Here is a 26,677-nt window from a genome sequence, read left to right on the forward strand (position 1 = left end):
ATGTTAGGCAAAACATACTTTTGCGTACAAATATGACAATGCTTATATTATATCCTATATATCAAGTCATTTTATTGAAATGGCTATTTCTAAAATCCACAGTATAATGGGGGAAAATGTATCTAACCTACAGTTAGTACCCCATATTGCAGGTAACGAGAGGGACACTGCATGAGAATTCATAGAACAATTATTGTTTCATTAAGGTAATATTTTGGTAACCTGTAAACTGTATTTCAAAACCGAAAACAAATATCAAAATATTAATTCTTAAGCGAGTGACGTACATTGACCTTCTTTTCGCCAGAATCGAAAAATAATTCAAGAAATTGAAAGATATACCAAAACCTGAGCATGGACGTTGATTACCACTGCATTCAGTGTAAAGATATGTGGTCACTTCTCTGCACAGAAAATATTAATTCTGTCTCTGGGTACAAATAATAATAGGTATTGGCCTAAAATGTCATGAAAAACTCCAGCAAAAGCTTAGTAAAAGTCAGCTTCTGCATTGTGTACAGATGTCTTAATATTCGTCATCAATTTCCACTTTTACATAATTTTACTTAATATTTATCAAGACTTGGCAATCCTACAAATGGTATAGCCCCCCTCCCCTCTGACAGAACTTAAATACGTGTAGTGGCAGGTCGAGGATAACCATTTAGAGTCAGGTAAAACAAAGACCAGGTGACAATAGAGGGATATATCCCCTATTGTTTAGGGTAGTGAAATAAGTTGGGCAACACCCTCACGGCTATACCCATTGACAATGCTGGCCAGGGGAAGCCATAGAAAACCTTGGTTCAACATTTTAACAAGAATTCACACATGAAATGGAGGAAAATCTTCAAAATGTATTTGAGTCATATTAATTTTTGACACAGAAATAGGGTGTTGCCAGAGCAACTAGGGCAACACCCCTGTATCCGCCTCTGTCAAGGCTCATATAATCAGACCATTTCACATCTTCATCTCACCTGTGCGAAGGGCAAATGTCGTTATGCAGCATCCATCGCCTGACAACTTTTTCTTTAAACGACTTCTTTTGAAGAATGGAAAGGATTAGATTCATGCTTTTTGGCTGGTAGTTTTATTGGTTAGAGTCCGATAAGGGTCATACATGTCAGAAACTTTAAACGACTTCTTCTGAGGAACTGAAATCATAGTATATTGCTGGTAGCATCATGGGAAAGAGCCAAATAAAGTTTACGAATGAAAATGACCTCGACCTATTTTATGAAGAACTGAAAGGCATAGGATCTTGCTATTTGGCTGGTAGCATGTTGAGAAGATGCCCAACAAATTTTGCGAATGAAATTACATTGACCTGCTTTCTATAAAGAACCGAAAGAGATCGATTCCTGATATATACCTGGTGGCTTCCAGGTATAAACCCGGACAAAGTTTCAAATGAAGACCAGAAAGGCCTAGGATCATGATGTTTGGCCAAGATCAAGCAGAAAGAAAGGGCTCTCAAGTGATCATGAATGACTTTGACCAACTTTCAAGGTCACATGTGTCAAATGTGTTACAATATTTAAATAACTTATTCTAAATAACCCGATACAATAAAACACTGAGTGTATGATAGAACTGAGGGTTTTCATTTTTTTCCCCAAAAGGAATGGCATATCCCAATTTTCAAGGTCTAGGGGTGAAATCTGCTAGAAAAAGGTCTTGCTGGGATGAAGGGCTAAAAAGTTTGTTTAAAATAATGTTTTGACGCACTTTCTAGGTCACAGGGGTCAGAGGTATTAAAATCCTTAAACGACCTCTTCTCAATAACCATAGTCATAGGGATTAAGGGCTACCAAATTAGTTCAAATGAATGGCCTTGTTAGACTATATGAGAGTCATATGTGGATATTTAGCTTGTAGTTTTATTTGGTCTATTTAAATATGTTTTACCTCGGTCCACTTTTAAGCTTAAAAGTGCGAGATTAAGACCTGGTTAACGATGCAGGCCCATTGGACCTCTTGTTTACTTTTGTATCAATGTGGTAATGTTAGCAAAAGCATACTTTTACATTCAGATATGATAACATTAGAAAAACTCTACTTTCACATTATATATAAAATACAGATATAAATAATTTTCAACTGTGACAAAACATTTCGTTTTGTATTTAGATGTATCGGAGATATATCATTTCATATATATGGAACATATATATGTTGTTGATTTCGTGGAAAAACTCGTACAATCACCGATGTGGTCGGCATATAAATAGAACTGTTGCCTTAGGATTATATATACTGGTTTTTTAAAACGGTACATACTTTAGCCTTTTTGCATGCAATGCTTGGATTTCGTCTCTCCAAAATTAGTTAAAAAATTATCGTTCTGACTAAGCTGGTTGAAATTCAATCTTTCTGGCTTGGTGCAAATGAGGAAACAGCTTTTCAAACTGTCACAGCTGTAAAGAGTATACAAAAAAAATCATCATTTGTTCTTACTGTTAATTTATTAAGACTTTTTAAATCATAGACTTTTCAAAAATATCTGCTGTCATCGTATATTAACAAAACCGCACTTAATCATCTAAAGGATATTGTTACTGTTAGACTGTTCAATACTACTATAATAGCCTTATTTCATATAATATCATTTATATTCTTTTGCATTTTTACGGATGTTGTAATTTTATGTAAGCAAACACTTATTTCGCGTACAAACATGACAACAATAGCGAAACATTGTGTCTGTATTCTAGGGGAAATGTATAACCCTAAACTCGGTACCACGTATTACACACACACAATAGTAGTAAACGCGCATATATTAGTAAACAACTGGCGTCATGGCTACTTTTAGATCCGACGATTTGGCTACATTTTCAATCCACAAAATCAGCGACACGTACGTTTAAAATCTTGGAAAATCCTACTTTCTCTTCTTACTTGTATATAATGCTTACAGCCCCTATTTACATGTATAATACAGTCAACGAATTGAACATAACAGTGGCATCGACCTAAAGTCGATAATTATGGACGGGATACAGCATCCTTTTAATGTTCTTCTTTTGTGTGGCATTCTAGGTAATCCTTGATACTACTATTATCAGGCAGATCCGGATGTTCGCTGTGCGAAATACATTATGACTAATAGATGAAAATATGTCTTTAAAATGCTCAGGTTATTACAACGGTTTTTTACATTATATACAGAAAGCAATGTTAGTAAAATATACTTTCATTTTACATATAGATTATACAACGTAAGTAAAGATATACTTTCACATTGTATACCGATAACACCGTTTGTTAAAATATGCTTTTAAATTTTTTATACATAGTAAAATTTAAGTAAAAACCTACTTTCACTTTCACTTTCAGATTACATAGATTTTCATATTATAAATATATTGCGCAATGTTAGTAAAAACTACTTTTCACATTACATTAAACAGCGCAATGCTGATAAAAACAAACGTACTCATTATATATAGATATTGCATCGTTCGCAAAACATAATATAAAGATAGCACGTAAGCAAAAACATACTTTCACATTTTGTATTGATAGCACAGTATTAGTAGCACACTTTCGCAGTAAAAATATATATACTTTCACATTATATTCCGATAACACAACGTTTTAATATGCAATTGTATATACATAGAACAATTTTAGTAAAAACAGACTTTCACTTTCAGATTATATAGAAATATCGCAATGTTAGTAAAACATACTTTTAAATAATATCTAGAAGAAAAAATGCTTTTTATAAACAGTACAATGCTCGTAAAAACAAAATTTGACATTATGTATAGAGAAAGCTTTTAAACAACATACATAAATATAATACAATTTTATTAAAAACGTCTTTAAACATAACATACATAAATATAAAACAATGTTATTAAACACGTCTTCAAACATAACATACATAAAATATAGTACAATTAAATGTTATTAAAAACGTTTTTAAACATAACATACATAAAGATAATTTAATGTTTATTAAAAGATACTTTCAAAATATATGTAGGTAATCTAATGTTTGTAAAAAAATATATAAGTTACCATTGCATACAGATAACACAAGGACAGTAAAAATATACATATGTATCTTCACCATATATGCAGCTAATACAATATTATTAGCATATAGATAACCAATGTTAATCAAAACAAATTTTCACATTATATAGAGAAAAGGCAATGTTTTTCTCACGATGTTACAAGTTATACGATAAAAAAATATCAGCAATGAAGATATTTTCAAATTGCATACAGCTATAGCATTTATTGTAAAAAATAGTAACACCATGCAAGTCGAGGTGTTTTTTTTTATTAAGAGAGACACTTTCATACTATGTTCATTAACTTAACCCTGTTGTATGTTCGTAGCTATTGACCAGCTCTTTGATTGTATTCTTCACATAATTATTGTCACAAATATTTTATTTGTTTCCATACTGCAATGCTATGAGGACATGAGGTAGCGTTAACATATCATTGCTGACATCACAAAATGTCACTATGTCGACGTTATAGATTATCGACAAACGGCTATTGGATACTTGACCGATATTTTATCTTTATTTTCAGTATATTTATGTTGTTCTATACCTAAGGACACAACCATGGATGATCATGATATTCGTCAGCTTCAAAACTTGACATTTACCTTAATTATTAAAGAATGATCACCTATTAAGCAAATTCTGTAGCAAATCTGATTTGTTAGGCCATCGTCAATTTACTTACCTTTTTCAGTTGTTCACGTCTGATTCTTTGTTTCTTAGCTCATGACGATTGTGATAATAATCTTCATAGATGCATCATGTTGTTCCGTGCATTTCTTAGCCAAAACTGTAAAACAAAACGTGACAATATTTCCATCATATGGATTCTGATGTCTTTCAGGATCAAACGGCAAACTTTCCTGGACTTGACAGGAAATATCATGACGGTTGCAGGAAAGTCTAATTTTATATTGAATTATGTTTTTGCATGATTTCATGTCATTTAGCTTTGTTTTTGGTGTCTCGTCGATCGGTTTTGCTGTCGTCTTTTTCCTATTTCCATATCCAGTTTGTCCTTGTATGTTTATGCAACAGTATATATTTTTCATAAAATTTAGTACAGGAAGAAACCTTGATATTTACATTCTCCCGATAAAACATATCCTCGAAATTCCAGGGGTTACACTCGATTACGTTCCCTGCACCCCTGGGATATGTCATGAGAAAAGTGAGGCACAAAGTTAGATAATTAATTGGCGGTTTCATGTATAAAAGGACTGACCAATCGCTAGGCTGTTACATGTCCTTTTTAAGATTACAAAGGAGCGACACCCGACTTCTTAGCATGTCAATGTTATCGTTATGCAGCTTGGGTCCTTTTGATGAACATCAAAGGATCAACTAGTCTATCTCTCAAACGCAAGGTTGTGCAAGCAGAGCCTCAAATTTGGTCATGACAAACTTTAGGGGTGCCGAGAATGTAAGCGAGTTACCACTGGAATCTTGAGGATGCCGATAGCACTACCTTTCATAATATGTCATTTACAGCAGGTTTGATTTCAAATTAATTTGATTGTTAATACAAATAAAGATAATTACAAGTAAGACAGAATGAATATAACTACATATGTTTTAACAAAGGGGATAAGACAACAGTCAGCCTCGATTATCCAGGGGTTCGCTTATGGCAAGCCAAGTTGTCATTTATGCATGGAGCAATGTTGCTCCAGTACTTAACCAAATTATATAAGATATCTTATTTACTTATATAAGATATCTTATATACTTCATGAGATATCATATATACTTTATAAGATATCTTATATAATAAATGAGATATCTTATATATTTTATAAGATATCTTATATACCTTTCTTTATAAGATATCTCATAAAAGATGTAAGATATCTTATAAAGAAAATTAATTGAGATATCTTATAAAAGATATTAGATATCTTATATATTATATATAAGATATCTTATAAAAGAAATCAGATATCTAATAAAGAAAGGTTTATGAGATATCTTATATCTTTTATAAGATATCTTATATACTTTACAAGGTATCTATAAAAGATATAAGATATCTCATAAACCTTTCTTTATTAGATATCTGATTTCTTTTATAAGATATCTTATATACTTTATAAGATATCTTATATAATATATGAGATATCTTATATATTTTGTTTAAGTACTGGATCAACATTGCTCCATGAATAAATGACAACTTGGCTTGCCATATTCGCTCACTTTCGCTCTCTGCACCCCTGCACCCTATATATCATAGCAAATTTTAAGGTACGCGGCTAGCTATTTGATTGGTGTCAGGTTACAAAAAACCTGACCAATCACTACTTGTCCTTTGAAGATTACAATGGAGCGACGCCCGACTTCAACGTCAATAGATTTTACCGTTCAAACTGGTCTTCTCGTCTCATCCACAAGGCAGTGCACACTGAGACCTCGATTTTGCTCGAAAGGCGATGGACAACAGGCTAAGCCTATATTTTATTTTCTATAGATAACCGGAATCCAATTATTTTAATTTCATTAATATATATATATAAGTTTTGAGTGATAGATAGTAGGACAATAACGGAATAAATGATTTATGTGCTGTAATGAAAGAACGCCTTCTCACTCACAGCGGGTTAGTCTGGTCATACTTTGTATAAGGGCTTCTTTCTAAACATCATGATGACATTTTGATGATAAATAGAATAGTCACCGCTCTGTGCTGTTTACGTGGTATCTCAAATCTTCTTCTTTAGGTCTGGTAACCTGCCAAGGTGATATCAAGGACTTTGCTGTATGTGAAGGGTTCGGCTGTGAAGATCCCATTACATCTGAGTTTATGTAGGTATTACATAATATCCTTACTCTTTGTTTAAATTGTGATCCCCCCCCCCCCCTAAATATTTCTAGCTTGTCATTGAAATATCCTTACACCTTTTCATTGGAGGCAGCAATGTAGTTATCTATTTTATAACATTGACAAAGACGTTTAAGTTACCAAATTTAAAATGGTAGTTCTTATTGCCTGCTTACGTTCAGCGTTTAAGGAAATGACAAACACTGGTTGACCCGTTGTCAGTATAATGTGACCTGGCGGAATGCTGTGCTGAGTGCCTTCGGCATGGTGTTTCAGTGAGATAGCACTATCAATTTGGCATCAGATCCGCGCTATCACAAGGAGATAATATGCACAATAAGTTGTTATAACTTGAATAATTCGTCCTCAAAATCCCAGGGGTAATGCTCACTACTTTCTCTGCACGTATATAAGCGCGACCAATGGATTCTCGAGGATGAGGTCAACTTGGTCACGGTTATACATGTACGGAAAAAGATGAAGATAAATGGTGTGTTAAATATCACGGTTCTTAAACCGAGTAGGTGAAAACATTTCATCATTGTAAATATTCATTTTTCAAATTGTACAGGCATTCCTATTCAACTACAGAAAATCAGGCAGACGAATCTGGATGGGATCGTAAGTAAAATAGACTGATATACCATACTTAAACACTAGTCATATTTAAAAAGAGAAGTATCAAGTATTACTAACGTAAATTGTACATCTGTAGCAAAGCAAAAATACATGAAATGTGGTAAGGTGTAAATGTCTAGTGAATCTAGAAAATGAAAGGTTGATCATATTTTCAATGAGAGTTCACTCAGAAATCTTAACAGCAAAGTTAATTGTAAAGTTTTACTCAGAAACCGAAACGTTGTTCGACCTTTATAATAGCATTTAAGGATCCCTGTCTCACTGCAGGAAAAACACTAGATAATTCCACTATATTTTTTCGACATTTTTGTTGGATATACAACTGTATATGAAGTGCGACTTTGCCAGTCTATTAACGTACGCTGGCCCGACAGATGAAAAAGATTTCGGCAATGGTGCCGGGATCTTTAAGCTATGATAAGAATATTTTAGCTATATCATTTCAACAAAGTTGGTCCAGTAAAACTACATGACCTTTATATCCATCGACAATGATGTAAATTAGTTCACATTCTATGATGATATATAAGCAGTGCTTTTTTGTTGAACGTTTCAATGTACATGTTACAGATACCGTAAACTGTAGCGACCTAAGCTATGCCAGCAAAGCTCAGTGGGGAGGCAAGACAACAGCAAAATACGAAAACATGAAAAAGAAAGTAAGCATCGTTTTCATCCATCACACTGTTCTAAGTCACTGTTCCACGGGGCCCGACTGTGTCCATGCGGTGAAGAAGGTTGATGAACTCCACAGAGGTTCGTTTGGCTGGGATGATATTGGATACAGCTTTCTTGCTGGTGAGGACGGAAGGATTTACCAAGCACGTGGATGGGACCGCGTCGGTGCACACACAATAGGGTTCAACAAAATAGCAATCTCTATATGCGCTATGGGGAATTTCATGCTCCAGGCTCCAGACCAGAAATTGCTGGATGCAATACAATCTCATCTTGACTGCGGTGTGGTTTCAGGCAAACTGGAACCCGATTACAAGCTGTATGGTCACAGGGATGCTATCGATACTGAATCTCTTGGAGATTTCCTGTACGACATCATTAAAACATGGCCTCATTTCGATCGGGACACCCCTCGGAAGATCAAACCCCCGATTCTGTAATCCTTTTACAAGTGATATATATAGCTTTTTGAAATACTCTTCATACTTTTTGATATTGTTGAATTTAATTCAAGCATGCAGTAGTATTTTAGCTGATGTGGATTCATGTTCTGTCTTTGTCCTTCATGCACGTTCCGTTATCTTTTTTTTTACATTTTAAACTTAAAAGGCAAATTCTACTGAGCTGATTTAGCCGAAAATATGAAAAAACTCAAATACATATATGGCCGCAATGGCAGCCGTCTTTGATTTTTTTTTTATATATACTTAAATTCAAATTCTATTGGAATGATTTCACTGAAATTTATTTGAAATGATCCGCGTAGAATTCAAACCAATTCTTGCTATTTTAAAGGATCTGATTTCGAAATCCAATTCATCCGCCATGGGAGCCATCTTGAAAATCCTTTTCTACCTTAAAATTCGAATTTTGCTGGAATCTTTTTCGCTGAATATAATTCAGTGATTGATGTATGGTCAAAACCAATTTTCGTTATTTTTAGCCGATTTGAATATGGTAGCCATCTTGAAAGTCAATTTTTAACGAAAACATCATTACTGGTTTTGCTGAAATAAAAGGTGATTTATCAGTTCATTGTCCAGAGAAATTTCTGCTATTTTGAAGCTGTTTTGAAATAGTTTCCATATGATACTGGCTATCTTGAATATATTTTATTTTTAACTAGTTTAACTAAATTGATTTTAATGTAATTTATTTGAAATGATCGGTGTATGGTATTGATGAATGTTTTAGACCAATTCTTGTTGTGTTTTTTAACCGAAATGTATTGCATGCCATCAATTTTTTTTAAAGCAACAAAGACAATATTACTTCATCGTGATTTGTGGTTTCATTCAGTTCAAAAACTGTTTTATCAAATGGAGGAACAGCCGTTTTGCTGTAACAATTTAATTGACACTGTAATTTCTATGGTTGCATATTAAGTTCTGTCAGGCAGCGAACATCAAACAGAAACCGAATCACTCATAACTTAGTTTGATGTCATGATTGGACCTCTATTACTCACAGACAGTTTTCATGAATGACCCAAGCAGTTTCCGATTGGAAAATATCCACGTTTACAGCACTTTTTGTTGGTAGATTTATCCAAGGGCTGAGCAAAGAAAATGTAAATATTTGTACTTGTGTCTATGTGTCCATTTCTGTATTTATTCCATCTAACTTGTTTAAGTTTGCATTAAGTTTCCCTGTCCTCCTACATGTACTGACCATTTTGCTTAATGTCTTGTCGTTTATTTTGAACTCTTTGAATAATAAATTATATATTGAGTGACCTCTTTGTTTGTTATTATTTTACAGATGTATTTTGTGGACAATGGGGTAATGCAATGAATTATGTTGTCAAAATGGAAGATGATATCACAAAGAACTGTTATTTGACATCACTAAAAGAAGATTGACCATTGATAAAATGTCCAGGGTGTTACCCAAAATGTTTACAAACTCCTAGCAGTTTTATTCTATGAGTAAGGAGCGAGGAAACTTATAGTGGTTAATATAAACTTTATGGAACATCTTATTTCAACTTATGTTTATCTGGCGAAAAAAAAAAAAGTCTGGTTAGGGTTGCATTGGCAAAAAAAAAAGGGGAGGTAGGTCAGATTTTTTTTTTTTTTATATTTTTGGTCATGTGATTATGACCCTACTATTGTATGTAAAACAGAGAATTACATAAACAAGGTTCATTTGGAGGCAAATTCTATTCTGCTCCATATGATGACATTTAGCGCCAACACAGAGCTGGAAGCCATTTTGAAAGGCAAGGATCCTTCTAAAATTCGAAAATCAGCAGGGTTTTTTGGGGGGGTTTTTTCATCAAAAAGTTTTGGGTCGGGGTAAAAAGTTAGGGTCGGTCGGGAACCCTAAACAGAAACCTTTTTTTTTGGCCTCACTGTTGTTGGCCTGGATGTAAGTGCACGGGGGATCAACGTGGTTGGGCAAGTGACGACGTACCTTTTCACGTTTGATCGGGGAATCAAATACTGGCCGCCTTGGTGAAAGGCAAGTGCCCTATCCACTCCACCACCTGACCACCCTTATAGTGGTTGTTAGATTGTTTATAAACCCTTTCATCCCTATGTAACTTAAGTAAACTCTACCATGTATTTATCTGGATGAGTCCATTATGGTCTACATTCATTCTGTTTGAAAGAAAAACGTTTCTAAATTAAGATGCCCACTCATTATCACCAATACCAAGCACCCTTACTACATCATTAATGCACATGAATACTGTTATACAAGTACCAACTGTTTAATTGGTAAAAGTGAGCAACTGACCAAAGACACATCTTTCACAGACAAATATTGAAATGACAAATTGAAAGTTGATTTTTTTATTGAAGAGTTTTGAGAATTTTTTTTCATATCCAGATCCCTTCAACAGTGGCTGAGCTACCAATATACACTTCTTAATTATAAGTGCTATCTTTGAGACTTTCAACAAGAAAAATATTTTCTATAAATATTTATTACAACTTTTTAACAGGACATTTCACTCAAAACAATTGCCCCACAAGTACACAGTCGCTTTGAAATGATGAAATCATTTCAGCATGTAAAAAGTTTGCTCTATAATGTATCGCAAGATGTTCTTTAACATCACACTGCTGGTGAAGACACGTTAGCGAGACAATTTTGTGTCGTGATCCTTTGTTTCCATTTCACGAACAGTAGCAAGCTCACTCTCAGAGGCAGTGGGGGGGTCCCCAGACTCGGCAAACTGACCCAAGTCCTCATCATAGTAACGGTCACAACGTGTCGTCTTGTACTCGTGCCTGGCACGGTCTGGGATCTTCGTTAACTTCACACCTAGATCTTCAAGCGTGGGTAGACCGGTTGGCTGGTCATTGACAAAGTCCTTCAAAAATAGTCAAAAAACAACTAGATGTAAGTTATTTACAACAACAGTGGAACCTTTCCTAGAATCATTTGAAGGGAAAATAAGAGTACCACAAGGGCGGTACTTATCGATTCTCTTACCCTGGACATGTGTATCCACACTTTTCATGTTGTGAGATATCCTTGTCTCACCCTAGGGTTGTGACGAGGAGATTGCCCTATGCATAACAATTGTATGACTGCATTTAGCATGTAACGTTAGCCCATCTTATTCCCAAGGGGTGAGAGATCCTAATAATCTTACACTGGGAAAAGTGTGGATACACCTCTTCAGGGTAAGAGAAAATACACACCCATCTCATGCCTTGTGACATCCCCTTAGACTCCTTGTATAACAGAGGGACAACCCTAGAATTCTTCCGATACATTCTTGAAACAAAACACACCAAAACATTGAAGTGAATTGAGAGGAAACTACATTTGTAGTACTGTATACCAGGAAATTTTCATCTAGTAAATTTTTCTCCCTTCTACAGTAATATCCATTTTCATCCAATACTAAATTCACCCTTCTCATTGGATTTTTATGTATACATATATTATATAATATTGTCCCTTATCATTGGATTTTTATGTATACATGTATTATATAATATTGTTTTCCCTTCTCATTGGATTTTTATGTATACATGTATTGTATAATATTGTTTTTCCCTTCTCATTGGATTTTTATTTATACATGTATTATATTATATTGTTTTCCCTTCTCATTGGATTTTTATGTATACATGTATTGTATAATATTGTTTTCCCCTTCTCATTGGATTTTTATTTATACATGTATTATATTATATTGTTTTCCCTTCTCATTGGATTTTTATGTATACATGTATTATATTATATTGTTTTCCCTTCTCATTGGATTTTTATGTATGCATGTATTATATAATATTGTTTTCCCTTCTCATTGGATTTTTATGTATGCATGTATTATATAATATTGTTTTCCCTTCTCATTGGATTTTTATGAATACATATATTATATTATATTGTTTTCCGTTATCATTGGATTTTTATTTATCACATAATGTACCGTGTTATCCAGTGAATATACCCATGTCATATTTTTTGCGTATTAACCCATGTAATATGACCTATCAGCCCTGTGATTGGTTGTAAGTTTCAATTGTTTCAATTGTGATGTCACGCCTAGGACAAGTACATGACATCACAGATTAATGCACTGGAGTCAAAATGGTGGCTTTTTACATTTCAAGGTTGCATGAGAATTGTCGTTTTACAAGAATAAATGCCAAATATCTTGATTATGTGATAAAAAGGATCTTACACTCGTTTTCATTTCATATGAAGTCAATGAAACTCGCCACAAATTTTTCAATTTAGCGAGCCTCTCGGTCATAAATCTCATATGAAATGGAAACTCATGTAAGATCCTATATGTATACATGTATTATGTTGCTCACTACGGTTTGCTGTAATGATAAATTTGCCTAATTACGGAGGACAGAAAAAGGCGAACAATTTCCAGTATACAGTATGTTACTCACTTAAGCTTATACTCAGTAATGAGCTGAAGAGAAATTTTCCTTTGCCGAGTCCGTAAAAAGCCGCTAGTATTTTTCCAACGGGTGTGACATCAGCTTATTGATAGAATACCTGGCCCCATTTGTATAAACATCTCAACTCTTGAGATTTCCTCAAGTCTAAGATTTCCCATAGACAATACATTGCTTGAGATTTTCCTCAATTTTGAGATGTTTTATACAAGTGGGGCCTGGTACTCCAATAAATTTCCTTAACTAACAATTTTCATTAAATTATTTTACGAAGACATTTATCATGTTTCACTCAATGGCCTTTTCTTTTACATCGTGTATGAATAACTGCTCACTTGAAACACTATAGACAATAAATGTGATTTAACCATAACACAAATATCGCACAAATCACAGGTAATTTACAGTAAACATCTAAAATAACTTTAATACACAGACTTACCTGGTTCAGTGTGTACAGATTATGAAGTCTGTACAGACTAAAAGGATTACGAGGGTCTACGTATCTCATTTTCATTCTGAAAATACAAAGAGAATGTTTTAACTGGTTCACATTTATACAGTAATTACTTTAAAAGTGGGAACTTTTGTGAGTTGAACTGATCCCAATGGGAGTTTTCAAACAATATAAATTGTGTACCTTTTTTAAATTTTTGTACTGATAATAATTTAGTCGAGTTAAAATACATTTAATATAATCCAAAACAATTGGACATGCGTTATAACATCTTACAAGATGTCCTTTTCCTTATAACTAATATACGGCGGTTTTATAGTGGCTGCAGATACAAAGTGGTGACTTAACCCTTTCAGCACTGTAGACCATAATGGACCCCTCCATATCAATGCATGGTAGAGTCTACTAAAGATACATAGGGGTGAAAGGGTTAAAAATATTTAAAAACAACCTAGATCACAAGGATACTATGTGTGATATAATGATACTGTAAGGGTACTTATTAAGCACACTCAAATTTTAGCACATTATCAAATTTTAACAGACTTATAGTGCATTGATGAATTGGTGCAACCGCAATTACACAATAAAAACTGATATACAGGAACTTCAATTGGCCCAATCATAATTTAACGCAATATCTAAAATAGCGCTAAAATAAGGCCATCACTAAAATATGAACACTCACAGTAGTATCATGGTAAATCGTTATGCACGCCCAACAGGCACATATACGGCAATAGGGTGGTGATCTCTACCCTTTTATGTTAAGACCTAGGGATTTCATCCCCAGGGCAAAGGCTAGACAGAATTATCACTAGCTGAGGATGCTTCCAACAAAATATGGTTGATATTCACCTAATTGTTCCAGAGGAAAAGTCACTTAAAGGAGTATGGCCAAATTACTGCGACATTTTGTAATTATGCAGTACAGAAGAAGTGGGTTGAAAAAGTTGTTGATAATCAGATGAACGACAATCTGACTGATGCTCTGGTGCAGGATAAGCTTGCTTTAGCCTTTTGGACCAGGTGAGATGAAAATTTATTCCATGCAATGGCCCAACAATGTTGCATTCCATTTTACAATCAAATGAATATATCAAACTGTATCCTTCCTATATACGACAGCAGATGATAGATGCTGGGCCCTGACATAAGTTCACAAGATCATAGTGTCAGATGAGCTAAAATATATTAATCTACAATGAAATAATTTCATAAATAACATGAAATAGAAATCATGCAATACAGTGAATCAGAATATTTTGTCTGCACTCCCATTCTGCATTACAGGAATACAAACTCGGACAACAAATCTACCCCCCACCCCCACCCCCAACACCACCACCAGGCCTGTTCCTACTCTTCCCTCCTAATACAGATCTAGATGTAGGGGTAACTTACAAATAGTTTTCAGTGAATTCCTCAAATCCCACTAATGGCCTCCTCATACAGAAATAGAAAAATTTCACCAGGTCGTGCAAGAAGTAGCTTTCTGGGCTGTTAACAGGAAGAAAACACAAATCACTGACGGGTCTTAAATGCATATACATGTATTACAGTCAAACATTGATGTTTTGATCTTTGTAACCAACGGGGAAAATTAGAAACATTGATACATTGATTCGCGAATGTTGATCTTCGAACATCTATGAGATCTAGTTTATTTAATTTGATATCTATAAATATTGTTTCATGTAATTATATATTATAATTTGCATGTTTAGGTGTTAAACTTAAAATGACCCCATGACATGTCAATGTTCTCAGGAAATTGTTTTACTTTGATTTGTTAGCTGTAATTTTCAATGTTTCCTTAACAATTGGACCGTGATTGTTGTTCGAAACTGAGATAAATTTTGACCAGGTGAGTTAAAAATGAATTTAAAACAGTTTCGGTTTCTGAACCTACCCAAGGGCTTCATATATCTGGCCTCTGGCCTCTGGTTTTCCTAGAGCAGAGATGACACCATCTACCACGTCTGAGCCCTGAAACACAAAAAATACTGAAGTTATATAGAAAATTTGATACAGATTTGAATTCACTTTTCAGCTACTGGTACATAAACCACAGTAGGTATTTAACTCATTCAACCCTGAAGACACATTTTAACTCTTCCAATTCAAAGATGGGAATAGTTCATTATGATATTTCAGGGGTGAATGAGTTAAATACCTACTTCATTTAGTTCATTTTTATGAGAAGCTGTCATCATGTTTATTTATCAGGTTTAAATAGATTACAAACGAAATGAACCAATATTGAATTTTAAGGGCAGCAAACCATTAGATAAATAGCTAAAATTTGTTTAATAAAATTGCAAACTTACAAAGACTGGCATCTTAATGGTTTCCTTTCCTTGCTTCCATAGTTTAATTTTATATTCACATCGTTTGCCCAAACCTGTAAAGAAAAATATAAATCACCTGGTGCAAAATCACTCATATGATACACAGAGCATTTTATTACCGACATCTGTTATAATTATCGCTCCTTATAATAAGCGGACACATATATATATGGTATATGTATATTCAAATTTTAGCTACATATGCAGTGATCAATCTGCAATTATTTTCACGGGTCCTTTAATTTTCAACTGTATTTCTAAAACAATTGATCCCACAATGTTAGATTCAAGTATTTCCAAAAATTCTTCGAGTCCCATCAGAATGCTATGAGTACAGGACTCAGGACCTGTATGCAGATTTATCACTGCATATGAAAAAATACAGCTGCCCTACCATGCCACGATGAATGACTATGGTTAATCATAATTATGAATTAGCTATTTTGACTAAGTTGAGGAGTCAATTTTTGCCTGTAAACATGAAATTAAATGTACCCTGCAGGACATAATAACCGGGAATATCCCACTAATCTTTAATAATTCAAAGGTTCTTATAAACCGCTTCATCACAACCAAGTGTGTAGGTCATCTCAAAGCGGTTCACAAATTACTATCCGTGGTTATAGAAAACTTAACTTCAATCAAAGAATAGCGTTCATCAGGATTTTATTTCATTTGGTACTTAATTTGACGAATTAGCGACAGATCTTGAGTTACAATACGATCATACAGCTTCTTATACATAGACTAAAAATATATTTTACCACAATGTATTTCACATTGATATGATGCTGATATAGAGGCAGCAATGCCTGCGTCCATGAATATCCTATTTAAACATTTTAAATTAACAAAAGTGATGGTAAATTTAACAGTATCAATCCACAAGAATCACTTACATATCAAACTATAAAAGTATTCCTAGCATAGACATGTGTTATGTTCAAGAGTTAGTGAGAAAAAACGGTCAGGTTTACTTAAAGGTACTTGAATGGCAGCCTATTTGGTATTGTTTAGAGTTTAGTCATATCAATTTCTTTTGGCAAAATTACAAATAATAATAATAATTCAAGGTTCTTATATACCGCTTTATCACAATCTGGTTCGTATGTCGTCTCAAAGCGGTTCACACATTATTATCCGTGTTTATAGGGCTTTGCAACCAGCCAGTATCTTTCTCAACACCCACGGGAGCATAGTCATCGCTGCCATTTCGGCACTCACAGCTAGCATTCAACAATTCTAGCACTGCCCAACCATGTACTCATTTACAGCTGAGTAGACTGGAACAAGCAGAGTAAAGTATCTTGTTCAAAGATACAACACAGTGCCGTGATGCGACTCGAACCTGCAACCTTTCGATCATGAACCCGGCGCCCTTCCACTAGACTAGCTACCGTGTCTTCATCTTTCTAATGCAAGGAACATTCCCTTCTTCGAGGTTTGTCCTAACTAAACAATTTGGAATCAATGTTTTTCCTAGTCTTGGAACTTTTTGTCGATAACGTTTACTTACCAATGTAGTAAAACTTTCTCAAGAATCGATCACTGTCTCCGAACATGATTGCTGGCCGGAATACAATGGCCTCAGGAAATTCTTCTCGAACAGCAAGTTCACCATAATACTACAAAATCAAATTGTGTGTTCTTACGTTTACAGGGGTGTTACTTCAAAAGGACAAAAGTTTTGGGAGAAACTGAAACAATTTCATATGTTGACTATTACGAAGTTGTTTTATGATGCAAATCTGGCATAAAATGCCTTTAATGTGCATTGTACAAGTGGATGTCGTAAGCTTTACAATAAGATCGGTTTGGCGATTATTTCACTGTATTATTATAAACATATCTTTTGAATTCTATTTCACTGGTGGTATATATGGAAAGCTCAGAACTGAGTATATATATATATTGATACTTGAAAAATAATCATCATCAAACTTTTTGTCCTTCCAATAATTTTTAACTCTTTCACCACTGTAAACCATAATGGACTCATCCAGATCAATGCATAGTAGAGTCCACTAAAGTTACATAGGGTTGAAAGGGTTAAGTACTCATTATGCTAATTAACTTTTGAACAACAAGGCTCTTAGTCTTATGTATGTCTATCGTATATTTTCTTCTTGGCAAACACTATATTCCTTCTTTGATATTATACATGACCAATCATTAAGGGAAAGTGCCCTCTCACACAGAGAAAACAGTCCCTGCAATGGTCCAATCTACACCTTAAAACCTCAACTATCTCTAGATTTTTTATTTTATTTTTAATTTTGCACATTTTTTGTTTTCAGATGACTTTGAATCCAATAAAGTAATAAAACAAAAGCCTTTTATCAGTCACTTCATTTTGAAATAATCTACCAAACATATGAAACTGGAATAAAATTAACTCACGAGTTTGAAGCAAACAGTAATGTAAAATCATTTAAAACATTTATGTCTGCAATTTGTCTTTGCTCTGACTAGTCTTTCCCACCTAAATTCAATTTCTCAACTTTTGAGATTGTAAAAGAATCATCATGGAAAAATTACTGGGAGATTGTCCAATAATTTAAGTAATAAACAGGTTTTTTTTCAATTAGGACTTGGCTGGTGTATTAAAATGAGCTAAGAATTATGAAACTATTTGAACAGTTTGCTCACAATCTTATAAACCAATTTGAGTGGGATAAATTTGCAGTATATTTCTTACTTTCGCCTTTAGAAATTCTGTTCCTTCTGGTGTAATCAGCTTTTCTGGGTCTGGGCTTGCCATTAGATGTGAAAAGTGTACGAGATTCGTCACTCCCTCTTCTCTACATAGCCGAGCAATGTTCCTAGCTCCAGTTATATGCACATCTTCCAGGGAGAACCTCCTGTGTATCAAAGAATACTTATAAATCGTATGAGCTACAGGCCAGATCTAACTTAAAGGGACATCACGTGAAGAGCCATATTTTTTTTAATGAATGTATGTGTTGCATGCACTTCCACTTATGGTACCCGGAGAGGAGCGCCGTCAGGAAACTACAACTTCTTTACCGCACTATGAAACCAAGGAATATGATTTCTAAGTTTGTGTTGGAACTTATTGAATACCCTTAGCAGTAATTATGCATCATCAGAAGTTAATTGCACACATGCCAATATTCAAAATTTAAATGAAGAAATATTTGTGGGCATCTCAGCATTATTTATAGAAACAGTGCTCTGGTTTATAAAGTGAAAGTCTTTTCATGACCACATCAAACTTAATTATCATTCTTTTATGCATTAATTCCAAATCATATTGTCGCAATCAAATGTACTTTATGGGTTTCACATTTACCCAAAAGTATGTATGGCTACGTACAGTATTAAGCCAATGATCCCTGATCTTTTGATCAGTATCTACCAATATGTTGAAAATTCATAAATATATGAGACAAGCTGGGGATGGGGGGTGAGAGGGTGTGTGGTTAATTTATATACAGTTATGCTTCAAGATTATGGAATCTCGTTTTGTTGAAATTGTTTGGGTCAGGGATAAAGTCGTTGATAACTAGTTTTCATCTGAGTGAAGATCCCTTACTTTGTGGGGTAGTCCTTATGTATAACATTGATGACAGTGTCGGAGTACTGTAAGGCCCTTCTGATCGAGTCTTCATCCTTCAAGTCAAATGGCTGAAATAAAACGAATGACATCAGTAACTGTAATTTAATCGCCATTAGGGTGGGACAATACCTCTAGCATGTGGCTAGTCCCATTTGATATCAGGACTAGTGAAAAATTTTCATTATTTATTATGGGAACATAGGTTTGGAAAGTAGAATTTTGTAAAATCTGCCATCGGGCTAGTACAAAGTTTGGAAGCTTTACTTTAACTTATGTTAATGCTGTAATATACTTCTGTGTTCATACTAATCCTTAAATGACCATAGCTGTTGATAGGGCGTTAAACAATACTAAACTAATCTCTATCAAACAAAGGTGAAATAATTAAAAGGCGACCCTATATATTTATATAATGTCAACATTAATTTATTGCCTGGTGAGACTTACAGACTTATTATTAAATGAGACAGATTGATACATGCCAAAACCTAGTAAACCTATACTGTCCTATAGATTGCAATATTCTGAATTTCATTCATATTTTTACTTTTGAAATGCAGCATTCCATAGCCATTTAAGCTAAATCTGACACACCTTTTTAACTTTTTTCTTCAGACGCACTTACGGTATTACTCTGGAATCACAGTTTTAACCTTTTTCACCCCTGTATACCATAATGGGCTCATCCAGATCAATGCATGGGAGAGTCTACTAAAGCTGCATAGGGGTGAAAGGGTTAAAATTCTATTTCCATACCCATGTATTTCCTTAAATGTACGGAAAGATGAACAGATCCTTTACTTACCATGAACTGTGTCTGTCCCAGATCTGAGGCTACCTTGAGGTGCTGGGCTCGGTACGCTTCGCCCCTGTAGGGTATGACGATCTTACTGCCATTCTTACCTACACAAACAAGATCACGAGACATCATAATAAGCGAAATACTTATGAAACCAGGAGCAGCATATATGGATAAATATATAAATGCAGTATGCAGGGTTAGACACTAACAATTTTCCTTACCTAGTCTAAAAGACAAGTTAAGAAATTAAACAACTAGTCATTGGTTGGTTTTACTTGTCCTTGCCTATGTAAATGCCGGGAATGGATCAGTATCAGATAAGGGAGAGGGTGGTGGAAATATAACTAGTCCGCAGGACTAAGGGCTATGGAACATTTACGAGTCCTTCTTATTGTTTAAACTAGTCCAGGACTAATGCACTAGTATTAGTGTGGACCCTGATATGTAGCTTACAAATGAACTTAAAAAGCTGATACATGTGTATTAAAATATAAAATAATAAAATAAAAATACCTTTGAAAGTATTTTTCTATATAATATGTATGTAAAAATAAACTGTGATATGTCTGTCATGCTTTGTAACAATCTGTCAAAAATCCATAACTGCCAAGTGACCCGATTTTGTCGGGTACCACCCGAAATTTTAGCCCTTCACTCGCTTTCATATTAAACTACAAACGCTGGGTTACGATTTTGACCCAGATTTTGTCAATTTTACCCGTTTAATGATTAATCATCAGAATCAATAATCGGTTCGTAATCAAAAGGTAGCTAATCATGCATAATCAGTTCATAGTTTTATGGGACTGAATCCAAATAAAGCGAGAACACTACTGTTACATAGGTTTTCTATTTTTTAGATAAATAGATAATAACCAACCAGTGTTTTGTTTTTGTTTATTTGGGACAAAGGTTGTTAGCACGCTCATTAGTCAAAGATCGATTATGACATAATATATATATATCTGTATATGTTATGTCATAATCTATATATATATCTATATATATTATGTCGTAATCTATATCTATTTATATATATTATGTCATAATCGATATCTATTTATATATATATATTATGTCATAATCGATCTTTGACTAATGAGCGTGCTAAACACCTTTGTTTGGGATGAAGCCTAGCTTTTTGTGAGAAGAAAATATTCAAACCAAGAATGAAAGTTTTCAGGAGTAAACTGAAAAATTTGGGAATTAGGCATAAACATGAAATATTTCATAAACAGTAATTATCTTCAATGAAGAATGGGGTCATTATTGGCCCAAAAATGTCCCCAGATAAAACACTGCCAACATCTATGCAGCTTTTCTTCTTTTTTTCTTTCTTTCTTTCAACATTACCATCGAACATACATGAAAATAGAAAAAATAAATAGCTTTCAATACACATACCTGTACAATGCACATTGTATACATTTGATTCTTGGGTGAAGCTCATATACTGATCATATTATATATGATGGAATTCGCAATCGATAATTGGAATCAGAAAGGCAAACAACATATTTTCAATCATAACCAATCGTCAACCCATCACTATTTCTAATAATTACACGTGTAGCATGCATATTTATTACAGGTTCATTGTAACATTACATATTTTCTAACATAATTATATAATACAGCATATACATGTATATCATACCCAATCTGTTGATAAGCTTTGTTCCTATGAAACCAGTTGCACCAAATACTGTAACAACATGTCCACTGAAGGAGGAGCGTCCGCCTCTTCCTCTACGGATGTTAGCCAGTTGACTGGAATCCCTGTGCTGGACTAAGTACACTCCACCTACAGCTCGAGGTATGTGCAACCCTGAAATACACAACTTTTTGTTTTTTAACTCATTCACCCCTACATATTTAAATTGGGACTTGTCCCGTCTATGATTTGGTAAGGTTCAAATGCATATATATATATACAGAGAGAGAGATTTCTATAATACTGAAACATCTGGGCTAGACTTATAGCAGATGAAGTGGTCAAAATAAAACTTATGACTTAGGAAGATGAGGTCACTAAACAAAACCCTACATATCTTTTTGATATCTTCTCTTATACAAGAGGCCCAGAGGGCCTGTATTGCTCACCAAGATAATAAAGCAACCATGGGAAATTATTCTTATTACATAAAATCCTTCCGATGGTACAGAAGAAGAATTTAAAGACTTTTACTTCAAATTTCCCTTTTAAGCCCCACGCCTCTGCAACCAAAGGGGCCACATCCATTATTTATACAAGACTACGACCCCTAAGCCAAAGGATGCTCCAGGAAAAATTTGGATAAAACCCCTCAAACAGTATAGAAGGAGAACGATTTTAAAGATTTAAACCTCGAGTTTCTCCTTTTGAGGCCTGCCCCTCTACACCCAAAAGGGCCACACCCAAGGACCAAAGGCATCCCCCTGGTCCAAGGATGCTCCAGACTAATTGACGTTAAAATCTGTTTATCCGTACGGTAGAAGAGGTATTTTAAAGGTTTTATCTCTATTTCCCCTATTGGGAGTCGCCTCTCTGCCCCGAGGGGGTCAAACCGCCAGTTAAACAAAATCAGGTGCCCTTGGCCCAAAGATGCTTCAGACTACATTGGGATGAAATCCCTTTATCCCTACGGTAGAAGAAGGGTTTTAAAGGTTTTATCTCTATTTCCCCTATTGGTTGTTGCCCCTCTGCCTCCAGGGGGGAGCAACACCCACCATTTATACAAAACTGAGTGCCCTTGGTCTGAGGATGCTCCAGATCCAAAATCCTTTAATCCCTAAGGATTTCAAAGGTTTTACCTTTATTTCCCCAATTGGGCCCTGCCCCTCTGCCCCCAGGGGGGCCAAACCCATCGTTTAATTTATACAAAATTAAGTCCCCTTGGTCCAAGGATGCTCCATACTAAATTGGGATCAAATATCAAAATCCCTACGATAGAAGAAGGATTTTAAAGGGTTTACCTCTATTTCCCCTATCGGGCCCCGTTCCTCTACCCCCAGGAGGGCCACGTGCGCACACCCACTGTTTATACAAAATCGAATGGCCTTGGCCTAAGGATGATTCAGACCAAATTTAGTCAAAATCTACTTTGACGACGAATGACAGACGACGGATGCTGCAGTATAACATATCTCCTTCACAGTAGTCACATTCCAGATTGGGAAACTTAAGATGGCCCGGAACATGATCACATCAAACATTTTACACAATTTCTCCTGTTGTGACTTGTAAAAAGTCTTCAGGTTTACGCTGTAATAACTGAAGAGCACATATAACTAATACTCCTATAACATAAGAAGCCTTTTCTCTATTGGATATGATTTTGCCGACTGGGACACGGCGCCTGTAACTATCTGCTGGATATATAATGAAAAATACCAGGTTTCTATTGAAAATGTCTCAGCCCGACCAGGAGGACATGCAATGGTATCATTTTCAAAGCCTTAAAGAACAGTCACGCTCATTATCTTGTATTTTCCCATGTATATATACATGTTGACACAACCGCTCGAAGTGCTCATTCACTTGCTTCCTGCAGCATGTCTTTAACTGTCTGCTATAACATCAAAATTGTGTCACAATATCAAAATATCAATTTTTAACTGTACTTCATACTTCATTTTTGAAAGGCAAATAAATGTTACATATGCAAAGCAAACAAAATAAAATAAGGCAAAGATTTATGAGGTTATAATGTAAATCACCCAAGATGTAAAACTATCAATTAACAAATATCGCAGACTAGCAAAAGCTACACTCTTTTCGGGCTTTTAAGTTGGAAGGCCTAGGTCATTTCCAGCAATAAATATTGGAAGTGACAGCAGCGAACGGCTAAATCACATTCGAGATTTAACAAGAGCGAAGCACGATCAAACTTGCATCTAATTATATAAATTTCAAAATAAATGTGTTGTTAAGAACATAATAGAAAATCGTGTTTGCGTTTTTCATTCAAACGATCATAAGTCTGCTCAACTTACTTCCAAGGAGAGCGACCTGACCTACGGTCATGGCAGCCATTTTTGCTGGAAGGACGTCTGTAGCGTACAAGCGTTTGAATGTCAAGAATACGCAAAGCTTTATTTTGAGCGTCTAAACAACTTGTGAATAACTTCCGGTGAACACAACAGCGCTCGACGACTGATTGACGAACACAAGAAACAAATAATTCCCCTACATATCCAGAGTATTGGACAACTCATATTTAATTGATAGGTAAAGCATTATTTATTTCATGTTAATGATATCGTAATCGCTTAGGGCAAATTGAATGAGGGACACACTTGAAATTAGCGGCCGCCAAAACAAAGTTGAGGGGAGGGGGGGGGTATTTCGCCCTAGTACACATGTAACGATCTTAATGAAAAAAAGACTTCTGGGAGACATAGGAAAACTTCAAGTGAGATTTGATTAGCCATACCAAGGACACGGAATTAGATTATCAAAGTCTAGCCATGCACCACAAAACAAAACATGACTAAAACGTTTCAGCCTAAAAAAATAGTTGTTTGTGATAGTAAGGGCGATTTTGGATAAATAAATAACCCATTTATCGATATACTTGACTGAGGTATGTGTTGTGTCATAGCAACAGACTCACAGAGTTAATTCCTGTCAAGGAAGATAATGAGTAGATTTTTGTTGTCAGCATCTCAAATTAAAACTCTCCGATACCACAAATTCTGTGCTGATCAATACCAAACGGTGTCCAGAGATTTTGACGTTTTAATAGAGAAGTGTGGTCCCACATCATACATATATCTGTGAAAATGTCTAAGTCTGGTGTCGTGACCAGAGGAAACTCGGGCTACCTAAAAATGATCGGTCGCCGGGTGAGACAGATAATAAACATGAGATTTGCTTTGAGTCGAGGGTAGGTAATTTCAGAATCTTGCCCCCATGATTAAGATTCCTCCAAATACGTTTTACAGAGATAAGTCTGCATAGGAATTGATGAACACTGTACATGTATACTTTTAACTTAGCATTAATTATATATATAACCCTGTCATCAAAGTGTTGACACTTTTCAATTTAATGTGCAACCAAAATGTCAAAAAGTTTCGAGTATAAAAATAGTATCAACACATTGACAAAAGCTAGGAGCTTATATTACAGTGATGTTAATTACAGCGAAAGATGACCCTCATGTCACATTATTGTTTTTGACTATTCCAAAATGTTTAAACCAATTATCAGCAGATGAAGACACATTTGACCTCTTCCAATTCAAAGGTTGGAATAGATCATTATGATATTTCCATATTTCCATTTCGAGTGAATAATTGAAGAAAAAATGTGTATGAAGTCAGTCAAAAGTCACTATGACTGTCGAATATAGCTTTAATTGTCATTCATGAATTTCTTGTTTCAGGGTTTGAAGTAAAAAAAAAAAGAGGAAGATGTCGTACATGTTGCAGCATCTGCACAATGGATGGCAAGTGGACCAGGCCATCCTAGCGGAGGAGGACAGGGTGGTTGTGATCAGATTCGGCCACGATTGGGACCCCTCGTGTATGGTAATGGACGAAACGCTGTACAAATGTGCCGAGAAAATGAAAAACTTTGCGACAGTGTATCTGGTTGACATTACAAAGGTGCCAGACTTTAACAAAATGTACGAGTTGTACGACCCGTGTACAATCATGTTCTTCTACAGGAACAAACACATCATGATAGATTTGGGCACAGGAAACAACAACAAAATCAACTGGTCGATGGAGGACGTGCAGGAGTTTATTGACATTGTCGAGACCGTATTCCGCGGTGCTAGAAAAGGACGTGGTCTGGTGGTGTCCCCGAAAGATTACTCAACAAAATACAGATACTGATCATATACTTATATAGATCTTCTCATTCTCATTTTAGTTCTGTATGTATGTCAGTTTGAAATGTTGTGTTTGGTGCAATTATTTCATGTTTTGGGGGGGGGGGGGTTTTAACCCTTTCACCCCTATGTAACTTTCGTAGACTCTACCATGCATTGATCTGGATGAGTCCATTTTGGTCTACAGTGGTGAAAGGGTTAAGGAGGGAAAAAATCATGAATGATGATCCGAAAGTTGAGTTTCTGCAACATTATCACTGTTCCATATTCTTTTACAGATTTTGATAATCTCGGCAAAAACATTTTTTATCAATAAGTCTTTTAAATTTTGGATGTAAACAGTTTTAACAAACACACAGGCTAAAAGTTTACCAATGTATGTACAATGGATACAAGGAAGGAACTCGATTTCTGGTTATTAATGCAAAATGTTTTATAAAGACCGAGATTTTGGACTTTAATTAGCAATCTGAAGTCCGTCAGCAATATATTTGTACATGTATGCTGTATATCAATGAGAAAATATCTAAAAGTGATGCAAAGATTATGAGTGTCATGAGATATCTTGCATGGTAATAACTGCATTGTATCAATCAATAAATTGTGAAATATTGAA

The 26,677-nt window shown here is 34.9% G+C and overlaps 3 protein-coding genes across 3 annotated transcripts; 2 read left to right on the top strand and 1 right to left on the bottom strand.

Annotated features, from left to right (window-relative positions):
• Positions 1–2,872: 2,872 nt before the first annotated feature.
• LOC110445442 (peptidoglycan recognition protein-like) lies at positions 2,873–9,901 on the top strand. Its single transcript, XM_021490077.1, has 4 exons — positions 2,873–3,045; positions 6,752–6,836; positions 7,424–7,473; positions 8,062–9,901. The coding sequence occupies exons 1-4, from the start codon at positions 2,994–2,996 to the stop codon at positions 8,607–8,609; spliced, it is 735 nt and encodes a 244-aa protein (XP_021345752.1). The 5' UTR covers positions 2,873–2,993; the 3' UTR covers positions 8,610–9,901.
• A 1,182-nt stretch (positions 9,902–11,083) lies between these two features.
• Positions 11,084–24,317, bottom strand: LOC110445492 (NADH dehydrogenase [ubiquinone] 1 alpha subcomplex subunit 9, mitochondrial-like). The gene is made up of 11 exons (XM_021490158.1): positions 24,215–24,317; positions 21,897–22,067; positions 20,243–20,340; positions 19,414–19,505; positions 18,556–18,718; positions 17,374–17,482; positions 15,837–15,910; positions 15,419–15,495; positions 14,911–15,006; positions 13,492–13,567; positions 11,084–11,491 (listed from the first exon to the last, which is right to left on the bottom strand). Exons 1-11 carry the CDS (start codon positions 24,252–24,254, stop codon positions 11,255–11,257), a joined length of 1,233 nt encoding a protein of 410 aa, XP_021345833.1. The 5' UTR covers positions 24,255–24,317; the 3' UTR covers positions 11,084–11,254.
• A 25-nt stretch (positions 24,318–24,342) lies between these two features.
• Positions 24,343–26,677, top strand: LOC110445493 (thioredoxin-like protein 4A). Its single transcript, XM_021490159.1, has 2 exons — positions 24,343–24,449; positions 25,609–26,677. Exon 2 carries the CDS (start codon positions 25,637–25,639, stop codon positions 26,063–26,065), a length of 429 nt encoding a protein of 142 aa, XP_021345834.1. The 5' UTR covers positions 24,343–24,449; positions 25,609–25,636; the 3' UTR covers positions 26,066–26,677.

The sequence above is a fragment of the Mizuhopecten yessoensis genome, unplaced genomic scaffold (assembly GCF_002113885.1).
Source record: "Mizuhopecten yessoensis strain PY_sf001 unplaced genomic scaffold, ASM211388v2 scaffold2307, whole genome shotgun sequence".
Lineage (NCBI taxonomy): Eukaryota > Metazoa > Mollusca > Bivalvia > Pectinida > Pectinidae > Mizuhopecten > Mizuhopecten yessoensis.